Source organism: Idiotropiscis lumnitzeri, chromosome 3 (assembly GCF_059441095.1).
Source record: "Idiotropiscis lumnitzeri isolate Australia: NSW breed Sydney's pygmy pipehorse chromosome 3, RoL_Ilum_1.0, whole genome shotgun sequence".
NCBI lineage: Eukaryota > Metazoa > Chordata > Actinopteri > Syngnathiformes > Syngnathidae > Idiotropiscis > Idiotropiscis lumnitzeri.
The window spans coordinates 2,870,352-2,886,597 of record NC_142393.1 but is presented as its reverse complement, the minus strand read 5'-3'; the positions used below and the strand labels follow the sequence as shown (position 1 = coordinate 2,886,597).

Sequence of the window (16,246 nt, the reverse complement as noted above, 5' to 3'; positions counted from 1 at the left end):
TTCGGAAATGACAGAGCATCACCGAGCCTACCTGCCAAGGCACGGGCAAAAACTTGCTGCAGGGGTGGTATTACAGTATGTCAATCTTCCACGCAGTTACTATATTTCCTGCAAAATTCAGAGCAGCTGGCTTGAAGGTAAGGTTTGTAAGCCACTGAAATTTAAGGAAATAAAATTAATTGTGTATTTAAATAATGATTCAATCATTTATTCTGATGAAACAAATACAACAAAATATCTACCCAAATATTTAAAAACAATTATTTAAAATTAAATGTGAATTCAAAATTAAAAGTTAAATACAAGCAAACTGTAGGCATTACTTTTTTGTTGAGAATCGCTGATTTTGAGTCTTCATCCTGCTTATTTTTGGAATGTGAATTACAAACCCAGAACATTATTTAAAAAAAAACACTGACACACATTCAATGAATGTTTCTATGAAAATGGAGGAAATGGTGAAAAAAACTGGGACAATCCAAAATGTGTAATAATATTGGAAAAAAAACTGCACGGGCGCTGAATTGTGAATATGCAGGGATGGACTGTTGTTTTGAGTTGTAATATCACCAACTACTGCCAGATGGCAGACATGTTTTATTTATGCATACACCGGGTTTTAAACTGCCTTCTACAAAAACATAATTAGGCCGAATATATTGTTTATATATTAAATGCAGGTCACGTACAGAGGGCGAGAGAGAGAGAGAGCGAGAGAGAGAGAGAGAGCGAGAGAGAGAGAGAGAGAAGAGAGAGAGAGAGTGAGAGAGAGAGAGAGTGAGAGTGACCGCCCCACGCTTCACTGCGTAATGGTCGCGGCACAGTCATGCACACTCGCACGTAAACAAAAGCACATTGTCGGTGTCCCCCGCATGGAATCAAGTGTTGAAGCAAGCTTGGGAGACGTGTTGCACTGCTGCTGTCGCGTCACCTGCATTCGCGACCAGCAAGTGGACTTGATGAGCGCTGCACTGCAAAAGACTTGCAGCCGCTTTGGATTTCATACCTCCAGCCAAGGTTCATGTTTAAGGTACATATCGTAACCACAAGAATGACAAGTAATGTCTGGTACAAAGTAATCATGTAAGCGTTGAATTTGTATCGGCGATTTTTAACTTAGAACTATGTACAACACCGTGTTAATTTCCAAACGCTCTCTCACTTTTCCAACGTAGGAAAAATGCATTTCTTAAACTCTCCTGCACTTGTTCCAATGTGATTGCAGTGACCATGCCATGCGTCCAGACGCAGTGCAGCTCCTCTCCTCCAGGAGCCAGCCCGGCGCGTCAGAGCGCAGTCGGAGAGCGGAGCTGTGACTTCCTCACTGCGGAGTTCGTCAAGTTCAGCATGGACCTTGCAAACAGTGAAATATCAGCGTCACCGCCGGGCGCCGAAGCCTACAATTGTGGCTACGAAGTGAAGCCCCAGTGTCTGTTCCAAATGCCGCTTCACGGAGAGCTGTCATGCGTCAAGACGGAGGATGCGCGCGGTTGCCCAACACGATTTCAGCCCAATCAGCACCTGCAGCCGGCCGATCTCATGTCTCCCACCAGTTCCGTTTATTATTACCAGTCTCCATCCTCACGCGCACCCATCATGCCCAACTTCCAACCTCCAGCGATGTGGGAGGACTCTGGTTCTCTGATCCGTCAAGACTATTTGGTGGCGGCGCAGAGGAAAAACGCCTTCTCCAGATTCTCCTTGTTTTCCATCAAACAGACCCAAGAAGGCAATCAGAACTTTCCCAGTGGCAGTCCGATGAAATTTGACCGATCTTTCCACGTGTCCGCCAACGCGGACCACGGACTAGACTCTTGCGGTCTCCTTTGCTGTGCTGGACTGGGAAAGCAGCCGTGTGCGGGATTTCATCCTCTGCAGCTCGCCCACAGTCAGCACTTGAGGGACAACCTCAGTCCTCCCTCGTCCACCGGCAGCCGAGGACGACCGAGCGCGGAGGGACTTTGCGCGGTGTGCGGGGACAACGCAGCCTGCCAGCACTACGGAGTTCGAACTTGCGAGGGATGCAAAGGATTCTTCAAGGTGGGGGATGATCTATTATAATTCATATTCTCGTGTCATATGCTTCTCATTTGGTGCTGTGAGCATTGGATAATGGGTGAGATCGTAAAGAGCTGGCGAGATGCGCACAAGCCACAGAAACCGTAAGAGCTTTTATTTCAATCCCCGAACATGCCTCACATTAGAAAGACACGAGAAGGAGTTAATTGGTTGAAAGTTATCACGCAGTTTTTTTTTATCAATAAAAAGGTATGTATCATGAAGAAAATTAGCACTTTAATTTAATTATTGTTTTGAAACTTTAAAAAATATATAGCTCATTAAAACATTTTTTTTAATTTAAAATGGCCCAAAAATTGTAAAGAAGAATGTCAAAAGATTTCTACTCATATTTTTACTTAAGTGACAAAAATGTTAACAAACTTAAAAAAAAAATGGAAAATGCAACGTTCCAAGATGACATACAGTTTTTTGGGATACAAAAATGAAAGTATATTTAGAATGTCACAATATTAATATCAATAATGTTTTGATCTGTTCCTTCTTTCTTTCTTTGTTTCTTTCTTCACTGATCGTCATATATGTTGATTTACTGTGTATTGGACCAATCACTTTTTCTGCACGCTGAAGTGTTTGGGTGGTTGGGTGGACATGTGGAGAGCACAAATGCCTCCATGTTCAAAGTTCTGGGTTTGAATCTCTGCTTTGTGAAGTTTGAACATTTCTTTCATTCTTTGCGGTTACTCTGTCGTCGTGCACCACATCAAAAACACGCCAATTCAACAGCAGACATGATATTGTCCGTTTGAATATAAGTGTTACTGGTTGTCGGCCCGTATGTGTCCATGACCCCCGAACAAGATCAGCGAAAGAAAATAGATGGACCGATTTTTTTTTTTTTTTTTTTTGACCTCTTGCCCCAAACGTTAATGCGGGCCAAATGTCCCATTTGCAACTTACCATTGACGTGCTGTGAATAAGAACCCCTCGTCTGCCTTCTTTGATCAAGATTCCCCGGACAATTGGCTCAATTATGAATGCCCATGACCTTGTATTTACCCAGACTGACCAGTCCCCACACCGTATGCCGTTCAACGCCTCGCAGATCCCACAGGAACCCCAAAAAAAAGGCCGCAGCTCATTTTCAAAGAGGCCTTTTAGCGTTCCTTTTGATGGAATTTCTTCTTCGCCAACGAGTATCTGAGCACTCAATACCCAGCGGGTCATTGATGCTTCTGATTCTCGTTTGAGTGCTTATCCAACTGCAAAACCAAAAAGAACCACCAAATATTTTGCTTCAAAACATCAACCACACATCACATCTTTGTCAAATGAACTTTTGTGCCAAAATATTGTAATCTTCCTCCAGCGCACAGTGCAGAAAAATGCCAAGTATGTGTGTTTGGCGGCCAAGAGTTGCCCCGTAGACAAACGGCGGAGGAACCGCTGCCAATACTGTCGCTTCCAGAAATGCCTTGCGGTCGGAATGGCCAAAGAAGGTAACCTTTGAATGTCGTCGGGCAAGCGTCGTGTAAGCTGATTTTGCGTTTGACGCTTTTCGGTGTTTGTCCTCCTGCGCTGCAGTGGTGCGGACAGACAGTCTAAAAGGTCGCAGGGGTCGCCTACCCTCCAAAGCGAAAGTCCTTCCCGACTCGTCCGCCGCCGTCAACTCGCTGCTGAGCTCCCTCGTCCGAGCGCACGTGGAGTCCAACCCTTCGCCCTCGCGGCTCGATTACTGCAAAGTAAGAAACGTTCTTAACCTTGGAAGGAGCTTCCGTTCCACACCAGGCTCACTTTGTCACTTGTTGCGGCTTTGTGGAGTTCAAAGAAAGCCCCCCGGGAGACGACGCTCAGCACGTGCGTCAGTTTTACGACCTCCTGACCAGATCGATGGAAGTGATCCGGACGTGGGCGCAGAAGATACCGGGATTCGTCTCTCTGACCAAACACGACCAAGACCTCCTGTTCTACTCGTCATTCTTGGAGCTCTTCGTGTTACGGCTGTCGTACAGGTAAACGCAGCGGAGGTGGGAGGTGAGTGCGAGTCTCAGGGGGCAAGCGAGAGTTTTCCGGACACTTCAAACCACCGAATGGATGCAGAACGTTTTTCATCGGCTGGAACTTGCCCAATGTGACCGTGAATGTCTCAATCATGAGAATGCAAGTATTCATTTTTTTTCGTGTGTCAGATCTCACCCCGATGAAGGCAAGTTGGTATTCTGCGACGGCTCCGTGTGGCACCGCCTCCAATGTCTGCGAGGCTTTGGCGAGTGGATTGACAGCATTGTCGAGTTCTCCGCCAACCTACACAGGATGAATCTGGACATCTCCACCTTCTCCTGCATATGTGCTCTTGCTCTTGTCACCGGTGAGGCGCCACACTTTCAAGTGATACAACTTACTATTATTTATTTTTTTCATTTTTTGCTTTTGACAAGAATTCCGTGAGCCTCTGCCTATTTCCAATTTTCCCTATTTCTTCCGTATTGCCCACAGATGCTGCCAAAGTGCGGCAATTGGTATCAAGGAAGTGTGTTGAAGTGATTCAAACTTGAATAACAGAAAATGAATGAGAAGCATCACAGTTGACGATACATCTACTTGATAAATATTTCTGCATCCAGATGCTTTTATTGTGTGCTGCCAACCAAATGTTGTGAAATCAAACACAGTAAAATCAACACACCATTTTTTCTTTTTTTTTAGTATGTCTATCTCTTTTTTTTGGAATTAAATGCCGTCCCACAAGCTTTATTGTGCCAGATACATAAACAAAGCTCTGATAAAATCTAATGTCTCGTGTCATTTTCTTTTTTTTTTTTTGGCCAGAGCGACACGGACTGAAGGAAGCGAGGAAGGTGGAGGAGTTGCAGAGTAGCGTTGTCAAATGTTTAAAGGACGGCAGCATGTACGCAGAAAGAGATTCCAACTATTTGTACAGACTGGTGGAAAAGCTTCCGGAACTTCGCACTCTTTGCATTCAAGGCCTGCAGAGGATTTTTTATTTAAAATTGGAGGATCTGGTGCCGCCACCCGCAATAATAGATAAGTTATTCCTCGACACGTTGCCCTTTTGAAGACACCAGATGATGCGTTCAAGGACATTGCCAGAAGTTGATCCAGTGTAGATGGATGATTTATTTGAGATTTGAGCACAAAAAGAAACAATTCTTCTTGAATGTTGCTTACTGTCAATGTTAAATGTGAATTTTGATTTGATTGTGACTTCATGCAACGTCTTCCCTTTTTTTTTTAATACAAAAACTGAATTTGCAAATTCAAATTTGACGACTAAAGCAAAAATGTCCACATCCTGTTTAAGTGTCTTCAGGAGGATTTGTTTGTGTTTGTAATTGTCTTGTCAGGTTTTATTGAATAAATAACTCTTTGAGAGATGCTGGACTCATTTATTTAGTCTTATATCATGTTGGAATCTCCCAAAAATTTGTATTATTGCTTCAGCAGTTGCATTGTCCGATATTGCAATCTCATAAAACAACTTTGCTGCTTTTTTTTTCTCAATCGGTGGATTAATTAATAATTAATTAATTAATTAACTCATTGCAGAAGCATGTGGTGCATCATTTAACAGTATACACACAAAGGTTGTTAAGAATTCTTCGAGTCGTTTGATGCGTGACGTTTAACTGTCTTATTCTGAAAGGCGTATCTCTTATTCTGAAGGGTCGCTTCATATTTCCGTTTCCTGTTTCGCGTTTTCGTTCGTCATTCAGCTCATCGCGGTACAGTAGTCAATGACGAGATACTTTATTTTATATTTTTATATATATATATATATATATATATATATATATGAAGACTCTGTGCTCTCTTACCGGATCCCCTGTAGTGGCCAATACATCCAAATAACCAGTTTAGAGGTCAAATCCTCAACAAAGGTACTGTGTGATCGTACTTCTTAAAAGAAAATGATTAAAGAGTTGAATTAAGTCGAGTGAGTCCCCACCGAAAGCCCGGGTACCAAATGCACGGCTACTGTTTCTAGTTGCGATTCAACTGAAGCGCTCACCACTTCGTGACCTTTGCTGACCTGTCAAAAACAAGTTTTCCTTTTCCTCGAGGATTCCGGAGACCTCACAGCCTTCAGGCCTGCGTGTGACCACGCGGCAACATCAAATAATATTTCATCAGTTTGTCAGTCCTCACTTTCATCTCTGCACCCATCCAGCATCAATACAGCTTAAAGCCTTATCAGCGCCAGCACAGGGCCCCCTGAGGACCGGACCACCACCGGTGGGTCAAAAGGCCCGGACCCCCCCGCTGACTGTCAACATGTAATCCATCACAGATTAGAAGCAATTACTGATCAGGTGCATAGATGGTTGAGCGGGCTGCACCAGGGTTGTTTGTTGACGGGCAAATTTATGTGGTGGGTCCGGCCTGGAGGATAGGTCATCCGAGTCCATTTTGGAAGCTGTACATTATAATTAGGATCATTTTACTGACATAGAACTTTGATAAACACGCTTCCAAAAAAAATGATTTGACAAAGGTAATTTGAAACAAAATGAGACACAATCTTAAATGTCACCATGTACAATCTATTGAAGAACCCAGCAACAAAAACAAACAAACAAGCAAATGAATAAATAAATAAATAAAGCACGTTATCACCTAAAAATTGGATTGCGTGCGCAGATTTACGCGGGGTGAAAAGTCTCACCCAACCTTGCTTTATCAATAATCGGTAAAGCCATGCAATTGATGCAAAATTTGGGGTGATGTGATGTCATCTTTTAGACCAGGCGTGGGCAAACTACGGCCCGGGGGCCACATGCAACCCGTTAAACGTTTTAATCCGGCCCGCCGAACTTGAAAAAAATAAATGAATCAACCTTGTTAATGTTTTATTTTTTAAATACTGTGTGGTGTGCCAAAGACATATTTTGTTGTAATGCTTTTGTTCACTTTCATTTAAAAATAAATGTTTTTTTTTTCCCTGATGAGGTGAGGTGACCAAAACACATCTGCTCCTGGTCCGGCCCCTCTGTCAAATTTTAGAACCCGTTGTGGCCCGCCAATCAAAACATTTGCCCACCCCTCTCTTAGACGAAGACGCTGCTGGAATTTGACCCGAGGTGGAGGCAAGAAAGAGGCAGCACGGGAGTGAGTTACAGAAGGAGAAAATGAGCGAATAGGTTCATATTTTTTAGTTTGGTTTGGTAAATTAGATTGATGCATCTACACAGCAGCAGGTGGCTTGCTCTGATTAGCTCGACATGCAAACAGCGGGGCGCTTATAATTTCGGACTTTGTCACAAAAAATACAAGGCATTTTCTTGAAGCTTTGTGGGAATGATAAAAATTTTTTGCTTTTAAGGGAGAAACATTTTGGCAAATTAACTTGGTGACTACGTTGCGCCTCCGCAAGTGAATGTACAATCGATGCCTTTACTGTCATGGCGTGTTTGTTGTTCGTTGATTTTGGTTTAGGATTTAGTTGAAGGTTTTCCTTGCGTACCGAACTTGTTCATCGAGTCCATCTGTGCTCGTCATCCGCCTTGCGTCTTCCAATCAGCTCCCTCAGCCACTTGTGTCTCGTCCAGGTGTTGGCCATTGTCTCGTCAGTTTGTTTGTATATATTGCCCTGCTTTTGTTCCGTGTCCTTTGGGTCGTTGACTCAGTTGGTTGTCGTGGTCGGTGCGTTTGTGTCTCAGAAGTGCGTCAAGTTTTGACTTTATTTTGATTTTTGAGTTTTCGACAGCACCTCCGCTTGTGTTTTTGATAAGAAATTATTTTCTTCGGTTCACCTTGCTTCCCTGCATTTGGTCTTCCTCCATGACAAAACTTCACATTTACTTCAATGTCTTCATGGGCATGTAAAAAAGTAGCAACTCGCTTCAATGCAAAAACTATGATCACTTTTGGTGATCATGGTAGCCGAGGCTTCACTCCACTTGACCCACGTAAAGCATGATTTCACAGCCAGACTGCAGACAAAGTTAAATTTGGCATGTGCTTCTTGAATCTTTAAGGACTGTTTTAAATTGTGATTAATGTAACATCTTTTCTTAAAGACATTGTTTAAAAAAAATGTTGTGCTGCATTTCTTTCTACTCTTGTACCGCAACATAAGAAGTGACATTAGTCTAGGCCAAATATTCAGTGGATTTTCAGTTGAATAGATAAGTAGCTTAAAATGAAGTGGCCACTTCAGAGAGCAAAAAAAAAAAAAAACATTGGGGAGAGTTCAATTTTAAATGGATAACCCTTCAATGAGTCGCTCGATTGCACATGAAATTGTGTCAGGAGGGGTCCAAACACTTGAATCAATAGATGGGATTATTGCGCGCACACGCACACACACCCACACACACATGAATACTCTGACTGTCCAGAGTGACTCAAACTCCCGAAATCTCTCAATTACACCTGAAGCTAATAAACCAACGCGTGATAATTATTCCAGTGTGGGAGGGATTTGTTTCTTTGTGGCCTAAGTACAAGATGAGAAAGAAATACTTAACAAAGCAAAGGTAATCTCTGGATCTGAAAGACGAGGAGGAACAAACAAATTGCTTATCACAAAAAGCATCTCCTCCTTCCCAGAATTTCTCAGGGGGTTGTTTGAAGTGGAATCCTGAGGATAGAGTCTGGCGCGTGTACAATAGTTTGTTTGAGGATTATGAGGGTGTTTCAATTCACCACTGGAGATATGGCTTCAGCTCCATCAGACCGCCAAAGGTCACGAGACAAGTTTCACTCTGCGTCAAGTGATGGACAAGGGCGTACAAGTCGCCATCTAGTTGTTCGTTACCTATTCTAATGTAGAATAGTTCATGGTGTGGAAAAAAAAATCTCTGGAGGATCCTGAGTGAAAATTGAGTGTTGCAAATTGCTTTTCTAATTCTGCCAAATGGAGCGCGAGGAATTCAAAGTGGAACAAAAAGTGACAAGGAGGCCATCTAGTGGCGCAAAATAATATTGCAACAAGTGGAGCAAACAAAGCATCCATCCATCAAGCTTTGTCCAGCTTATTCTTTCTCACGAAGGGTTGAAGGTGTGAAGTCGGCAACAAAAAGAGATACGATGATTCACGTTACTTGTGACGAACAGGAAGCTTCAAGTGGACTTGAGCAGAAATGTTCCGAAATCTTTGTTGGTGAATTTGCTTTTTTTCTCCCATCTGTTTTGGGCAAAATGACAAACATTAGCAGTGATTTGCAAACGTTTTGGGTTTTTTTCAATATTTGTAAGTGTATTCAAAGTTGGGCTATCAAAATTAAAGCATTAACTCTGGAGATTAATTTTAAAATTGTTTATTCAGTTAACTCAGTTTTTTATCCTTCAAAAATAATTTTCTTTCTTTGAAAAGCCTGTACAATTTTATCTGCAAATCTTTAGCCCATCATCTCCGAAAAAACACCAAATTAAAACTAAGCCTTGCAAACCAACACTGCTGGAGTGCGGTACTTGTGGGCGAAATTGGAGAAATTGGAGAAATGATCGTATTCAAGGATTAAAGGAAGCTATTTGAACAGTCTTTGAATAAAAATATACATCATACTTAGGGATTTTACATTAATTCCAAGTTTTTATTCAAGTAAATAACATTCACCAGCTTCACAAAAAATGTGATTAATCGCAATTAATTATGGAAATATTTTTGCAATTAATCAGTTGGAAAATGTAATCGCTTGACAGCACTAATTTAGAGTAACACTAAGTATGCCAATAATTTAACTGGAAAGGATTTACGTAGAGTGTATATTTTAGTGTTCTTAGACTATCCTGGCAAAGTACAAGTGCACGTGAACAGATTTAGGAAGATTTGTGAACAATATTAGAGAAAAATGGGCCTTTTGGGAAAAAATGTTGCATTCATATTTGTGTTCGGTCTGAGTATCGTATTCTTACACTTGAAGCCTTTGAATAGCCTGAAATGAGTCAGCTCAAATCTGTCTCACTTTCCAAAGTGACTCAAGCTTTTTGTTGATATTCCAGTTCCAGTGCAGCATTCCAGATCGTCTGTCCCTGTTTTGGCGGGAACATCTGCTCTAGAAATTGTGCGTTTGGTGACAGGCGGCCATTTTGCAACGAGACATGGGCGAGGGGAGGGATGTCTACAAAATGTCAAAGCCTAAGCGGGCAAATGCCGATGGCCTCACATCTGTTTCGATGACACCTGTAACGATCGAGAAAAATGAAAGTGTCAGCAATTTTTTTTGGATCATCTTTTATGGAAATTGGAACAAATACAATAAAAAAGAGGTGGTCTGTCTTTGGAAAATATTGCCCTCCAATCTTGAAACAACATGTGCGGCAAACATCTGTCTTTTTAATTAAGGTGTCGTAACAAGTTTACGTAGTCTCAGCGATTGGAGCTGTGAGCAAATGAATCAACACATGTCGCCAGTTTGCTTTTGGTCTGAAAAGGAAATGCAGGAAGCGTTCTCTCATAGTGGAGGCCAAACGGGGTGGAAATGCAACTGCTGGCTCCACCTTTGCCTCCTCCCCCTGTGTCAGTTATAAAAGTATATGTGTGCCACACGCTGATGAGACTTCACTCACAGAGATCTCATTATAGGTACACTGTGAGGATCATCCGCTTGGAACTTTTTTGAAACAAAAAAAAAAAAGGAGACGCTAAAACGACAAAATGGTGAGTTTGTTGTGACTTTCTGTCAGCATTGCTCGTCGTGACACAAGTTTGTTTTCCTGCGAGTGGCTCGAAAATGCCACATCAGCTCACCAGCAGAATGCAAGTATGTGTGTGAAGCACAAAGCGCAGGAAGCCGAGCAGTGGAAAGGCGCCGCCAGGCATGTGACTGCGGCTTCAGTGAAGGTTAACACTTTCCATATGCGGGCTTGAGGCCTGGCCGGAGGGCTTACGTGCTCAAATTGGGCCTGGGAACGCTCATGTGGTTTCTCGTCCGAAATTCGGTTTGTGTTGGTTGCCGCCAACCTGATAAACTCGGTTTACTGGATTCATGCAAATGATTTTCAGCAAACAAACAAACTCAATTTGCGAGTAAATGTCAAGTGGCGGAACGGCATTCATTCAAGGCCGAAAGAGACTTCAACTGATTGTTCGCTATAAGTGGAGCGGGGCACTGACCTCAACTTCAGGCGGGATCAGTGTGTGTTGTAACATTTACTGCTTGTTGAGAAAGACGGATGATTGGCGCCACTTGGTTCTGCTTCCCGCTGAACCGTTCAGGACTCAACATGTTGAGAAACGGTTTGTGGCGTGACGGGCGATTACTGCGGATTTAGGTTAGCATTTCTCCTCCGTGTTGTGACGACGACGACTTCAAACATTTTTATTTTTTTTTCATCAGACGGTTTGAGATACAGGAAGCAGATAGCCACCCGTCATGGGCTGGAATTGTAAACATCAGGCGGGTGTGGAAACAAAGAGACAACTGGCGGTTTTTTGAGTTTTGACCCAACTTTGATAAACACACGTCCGGCCTGACTGACGCTGCGACTTCAACATATTTGAAGGCTTATTCATTTTGTTGTTGTTACAGTGACAATAAAGCTATTCCATTCCATTCAGGATTCCGTTTGTTATGATTCTACTTGGTCATTTGAGAGACATTTTAGACGAAGGGTAAATGTTGTTGCTGATAATGGCATCCATACGACGTGCAGCTGCAGCATGAGTCCCTCAAAATAGCTGAGCTGTCTGCTGCCGCCATACTTAGCAAGGCCCTATTTGGAGGGCAGGAGAGGGTTAAAGGTCAAGGCTCAGGAAATACAAAACGACATCGTCTGAAAGGGCGTCTGCTGTGTTTTGAAAAGTTTGGATCCACACCAGGCAGCCAGTGACGCTGTTGCTGCTCGTGTGGCGTCAGTGGAAAAACACAATGAGATTCTTTGTGGACATGTTTTATGCTTGACTATCTGCAGAGGAGAGAGAGAGGGAGAGAGAGAGAGAGAGAGAGAGAGACAGAGAGAGAGAGAGAGAGAGAGAGGAATTTCACAAGAGCACAAACATTCCCGTGAGTCTTGCCCGCCCCCCCCCTAGAAGTCACAAGGCAAAACATTCACAATTTGTTGTTGGTAAATTTGACTTATTTTTTCATTCTTGATCGTATCAAGAATCCTGAGCTGTTATATTTGACTGCTTCAGGCCAAACGACTCCCAAATGATGAGACTTGACTTGTTTTATCACGCCGTGTGTGCACCTCGCTCCTCCTCCCCTTTCAAAAAGCACTTCAAAATTCTTGAGCAGGGTGTGGAAACGTTGGACTACCCGATCGCACCACCGCTCGCTTTTGTAGGTCGAGTCCCTATAGCGCCCCCTTCTTGCCAAGAAGTTGTTCTGTGTGGTTCGGAAGAAACAAAAACTTACCAGTCCGCTGTCCTTCCTCCTCCTGCAGCGCGAGTGCATCTCCATCCATGTTGGTCAGGCTGGCGTCCAGATGGGCAACACCTGCTGGGAGCTGTATTGTTTGGAGCACGGCATCCAGCCCGACGGTCACATGGGCGAAAATCGGCCCGCAGGAAGCGCCGATGACTCCTTCACCACTTTTTTTAGTGAGACCGGCATGGGCAAGTATGTGCCCCGAGCCATCTTTGTCGACCTGGAGCCCACCGTCATTGGTAAGTCGGACTGGCAGTTGTGTATGACGTACATGAAGGTATTGAACTGAAAAAAACTTCAGGAGTTGTTCAGACCAGGTTGAGGAATACGTCTTGCAGTCGCTGACATTTTCTGTATTTAGGTCTCAAAAGTCATTTTCGGATATTAAATGATCTCACATACGTATTAAAAAAATGTAAATGAATTAAAAAATAGTCGTTGGAATTTTGCGTATCTTTTATCATACATAGATTTTCTTCCGCTCATCCGGGGTCGGGTTGCGGGGCCATCCACTTTAGTAGGGAAGCCCACACTTCCCTCTCCCCAGCCACTTCATCGATTTATTTTGGGGGGGGAAATCCCGAGACTTTCCCGGGCCTGCCAGGAGACGTAGACTCCCCAGAGTGTTCTGGGGCTTCCTCCCGTGGCCTTCATGCCCGTAACACCTCACTGAGAGGCATCCGAACTAGATTCCCAAGCCACCTCATCTGACTCCTTTCAATGCAGAGGAGCTGCATCTCGACTCTGATCTGCGTAACATTCACCGCCTTTAGCTCATCCACCATCGCCAAAAATAAAAATAAAGTTTAGTATCGTGAAAATTCTGGTTGAATACACTAACAGAGTAATTACACTGTTACAACACTGTAACCTAAAAATGCAATTACTCGTGTCTGACTTGATTTTTTTGGGCCTCGTCTTTCAGATGAGGTACGCACAGGGACATATCGTCAGCTCTTCCACCCTGAACAGCTCATCTCGGGGAAGGAGGACGCCGCCAACAACTACGCTCGTGGTCACTACACCGTCGGAAAGGAGCACATTGACGCCGTTCTGACCCGGATCCGCAAGCTGGTGAGATGAGGCAAAACATTGACGCGTTTTAAAGCATTCTCAATTCAAGGTCAAGCACTACCCAATTTTCTTCAAACTCGTTGGTTTTGAGGGTTGACGTTTTTTTAATTTTTTAATTTTTTTTGGAGTGTGAAAGCCTCGGGCCACATTTCCCCTGTAGCAACATTCTGAATACATTTTCAACATTCCTAACATTTCCTATGTTGAATTCAAAAATCCAAATTACAATTGAATTTGCTTACAAGATCATGATCAGCGTTCAGTATTCATTTTTTTTAAGTATGAGACCAAAATGACTTAAAATGTCCAAAGTGGGACCAATCAGCAAATGCACAACAACGTGATGAAGCACTTTTCACTTAACGACACAACGCAAACATTTCTCAAACACTGTCACCGAAAGTCAGCAACATTTAGGTAGCTAGCGCGACATTTGTTAGCGCTCTTTTTTTGAAACTCACTTCCTCTGCATTTTACTGTGACGCAGTTGACGAAGTTGACGATTGCCACACAGCAACAGACTCGCCCCGCAGACTTTTGTCTTTACAAGTTACACTTGTGACGGCTGAGCTGTGTATTTGTATAGTTGTACCAGAAGGAGGTTATAGATTTCAATATCTGGAACAGACTCTATTTTGTGATTTCAAAATGAATGGATGGAGGAAATTAATGTCCAAGATGGAATAGCGGCAACGAGCGGTGCATAGCCTAAAACAGGTCGGCCCACTGGGAACTTGCTTCATAAAACAAATTACCAATCCGGGCCTGGGTGTTTTTTTTTTATAAATTACCGTATTTTCCGGACTATAATCCGCTACTTTTTTTCCTAGATTTTGAACCATGCGGCTAATACAACGGTGCAGATTTTCTGTGGATTTTTCTTTCACCACTAGGGGCGCTCTAGGGTTCATAAAATACGCTAAATAAATCTTGATTTGGTGTGTTCTGTTTTAATGAGCAAAGTTGTTAAAAGACCCTGTTTTAACAATCTGTCTATGGACCTTTATGTGCATTCACAGGACAAAATCGTTCATTTTTTTTCAACATAGAAAACTGTGGCTTATAGTTTGGTGTGGCTTGTATATTGTTTTTTTTTTGTTTATTTAACGAGTTGCCGCGGCTTATATACAGTCCAGAAAATACGGTCATTGCAATACACTTAACACATATTCATAAAACGGAAACTCACAAGGGATTACCTTGTTTATGTTATTTCACACTTAATGTGAGAACAGACACTCCAGAGACACAAATGATGTTTTATGATTTATTCAAAAATCCACTTTCAAGATTACAAAGCTCACTTATAAAAACGTATCGTTGTCTTTCAGTCCGATCAGTGCACTGGCCTCCAAGGTTTCCTGGTCTTCCACTCCTTTGGAGGAGGAACCGGTTCCGGCTTCACTTCTCTGCTGATGGAGCGTCTCTCAGTGGACTTTGGCAAAAAGTCCAAGCTGGAGTTCGCCATCTACCCGGCTCCGCAGGTGTCGACTGCGGTGGTGGAGCCGTATAACTCCATTCTGACAACGCACACCACCCTGGAGCACTCGGACTGCGCCTTCATGGTGGACAACGAGGCCATCTACGATATCTGCCGCAGGAACCTGGACATCGAGCGCCCGTCGTACACCAACCTGAATCGACTCATCAGTCAAATCGTCTCGTCCATCACCGCCTCGCTGCGCTTCGACGGCGCCCTCAACGTAGACCTGACTGAGTTTCAGACCAACCTGGTGCCGTACCCGCGCATCCACTTCCCTCTGGCGACCTATGCCCCCGTCATCTCCGCAGAGAAGGCGTACCACGAGCAGCTGACTGTGGCCGAGATCACCAACTCCTGCTTCGATCCGGCCAATCAGATGGTGAAATGCGACCCGCGGCACGGCAAGTACATGGCGTGCTGTCTGCTTTACCGCGGCGACGTCGTTCCCAAAGATGTCAACGTGGCTATCGGCAACATCAAAACCAAGCGCTCCATCCAGTTCGTGGACTGGTGTCCCACCGGCTTCAAGGTGGGCATCAACTACCAGCCGCCCACCGTGGTTCCCGGAGGGGACCTGGCCAAGGTCCAACGGGCCGTATGCATGCTCAGCAACACCACGGCCATCGCCGAAGCCTGGGCCCGACTGGACCACAAGTTTGACCTGATGTACGCCAAGAGGGCCTTTGTGCACTGGTACGTGGGCGAGGGGATGGAGGAGGGCGAGTTCTCGGAGGCCAGAGAGGACATGGCGGCCCTGGAGAAGGACTACGAGGAGGTGGGAATCGACTCGTTGGAGCAAGACGATGAAGACGGGGACGAGTATTAGAAAAGGAAGTAGAAGAGCTCCATTTGTGGTTTCTCGCATTTTGATGGCTGGTGTCGTCAAGCAATAAACACGTTGATGCAAGTCTCATGTATGAAAGATGTTTGCTTTTCTTCAGTGCGACTCTCCTTTGAAGGAAAGAACATGTTTGTGCCTTCTTTTCCGAATAAAAATCGCTTACATTTGCTTCTGTTGGTTTTCCGTAAGTCTGTTCTCATGGATTGATAGATACCGGAGCTTAGACGGACGGACCGCAGAATAGAGAATAAAAACCTCGGACGAGAATGCATTTTCAACGATGATCGCAACTAAATGTAGCAGCACAGGTACTTATTCGTGACTTCAACACTCTCTCCATATTTCTCCCAAAGTCAACCGGGAATGGTTACAGCTTACCTGTGACCATCAACATTAAAAATAAATAAATAAATAATTTGGTGTCTGTCTTTTGGGAGAGGCAGAGAGGAGAAACTCGTTCCAGTTCATGATGCTCGGAATGTTGCCGCTTTTTCT

At 43.8% G+C, this 16,246-nt stretch overlaps 2 protein-coding genes across 3 annotated transcripts; both read left to right on the top strand.

Annotated features, from left to right (window-relative positions):
• The first annotated feature begins 834 nt into the window (after positions 1-834).
• Positions 835-5,364, top strand: LOC148339412 (nuclear receptor subfamily 4 group A member 2-like). 2 transcript variants are annotated; one of them, XM_088289292.1, is made up of 7 exons: positions 835-1,030; positions 1,226-2,040; positions 3,389-3,518; positions 3,604-3,761; positions 3,841-4,031; positions 4,209-4,387; positions 4,849-5,364. In XM_088289292.1, the coding sequence occupies exons 2-7, from the start codon at positions 1,231-1,233 to the stop codon at positions 5,094-5,096; spliced, it is 1,716 nt and encodes a 571-aa protein (XP_088145418.1). In that variant the 5' UTR covers positions 835-1,030; positions 1,226-1,230; the 3' UTR covers positions 5,097-5,364. The 2 variants fall into 2 exon arrangements, with proteins under 2 accessions (XP_088145418.1, XP_088145420.1); XM_088289294.1 differs by having other exon boundaries at positions 4,516-4,998.
• Positions 5,365-10,501: 5,137 nt separating this feature from the next.
• LOC148339411 (tubulin alpha chain-like) lies at positions 10,502-15,920 on the top strand. Its single transcript, XM_088289295.1, has 4 exons — positions 10,502-10,642; positions 12,370-12,592; positions 13,279-13,427; positions 14,759-15,920. The coding sequence occupies exons 1-4, from the start codon at positions 10,640-10,642 to the stop codon at positions 15,734-15,736; spliced, it is 1,353 nt and encodes a 450-aa protein (XP_088145421.1). The 5' UTR covers positions 10,502-10,639; the 3' UTR covers positions 15,737-15,920.
• Positions 15,921-16,246: the final 326 nt, after the last annotated feature.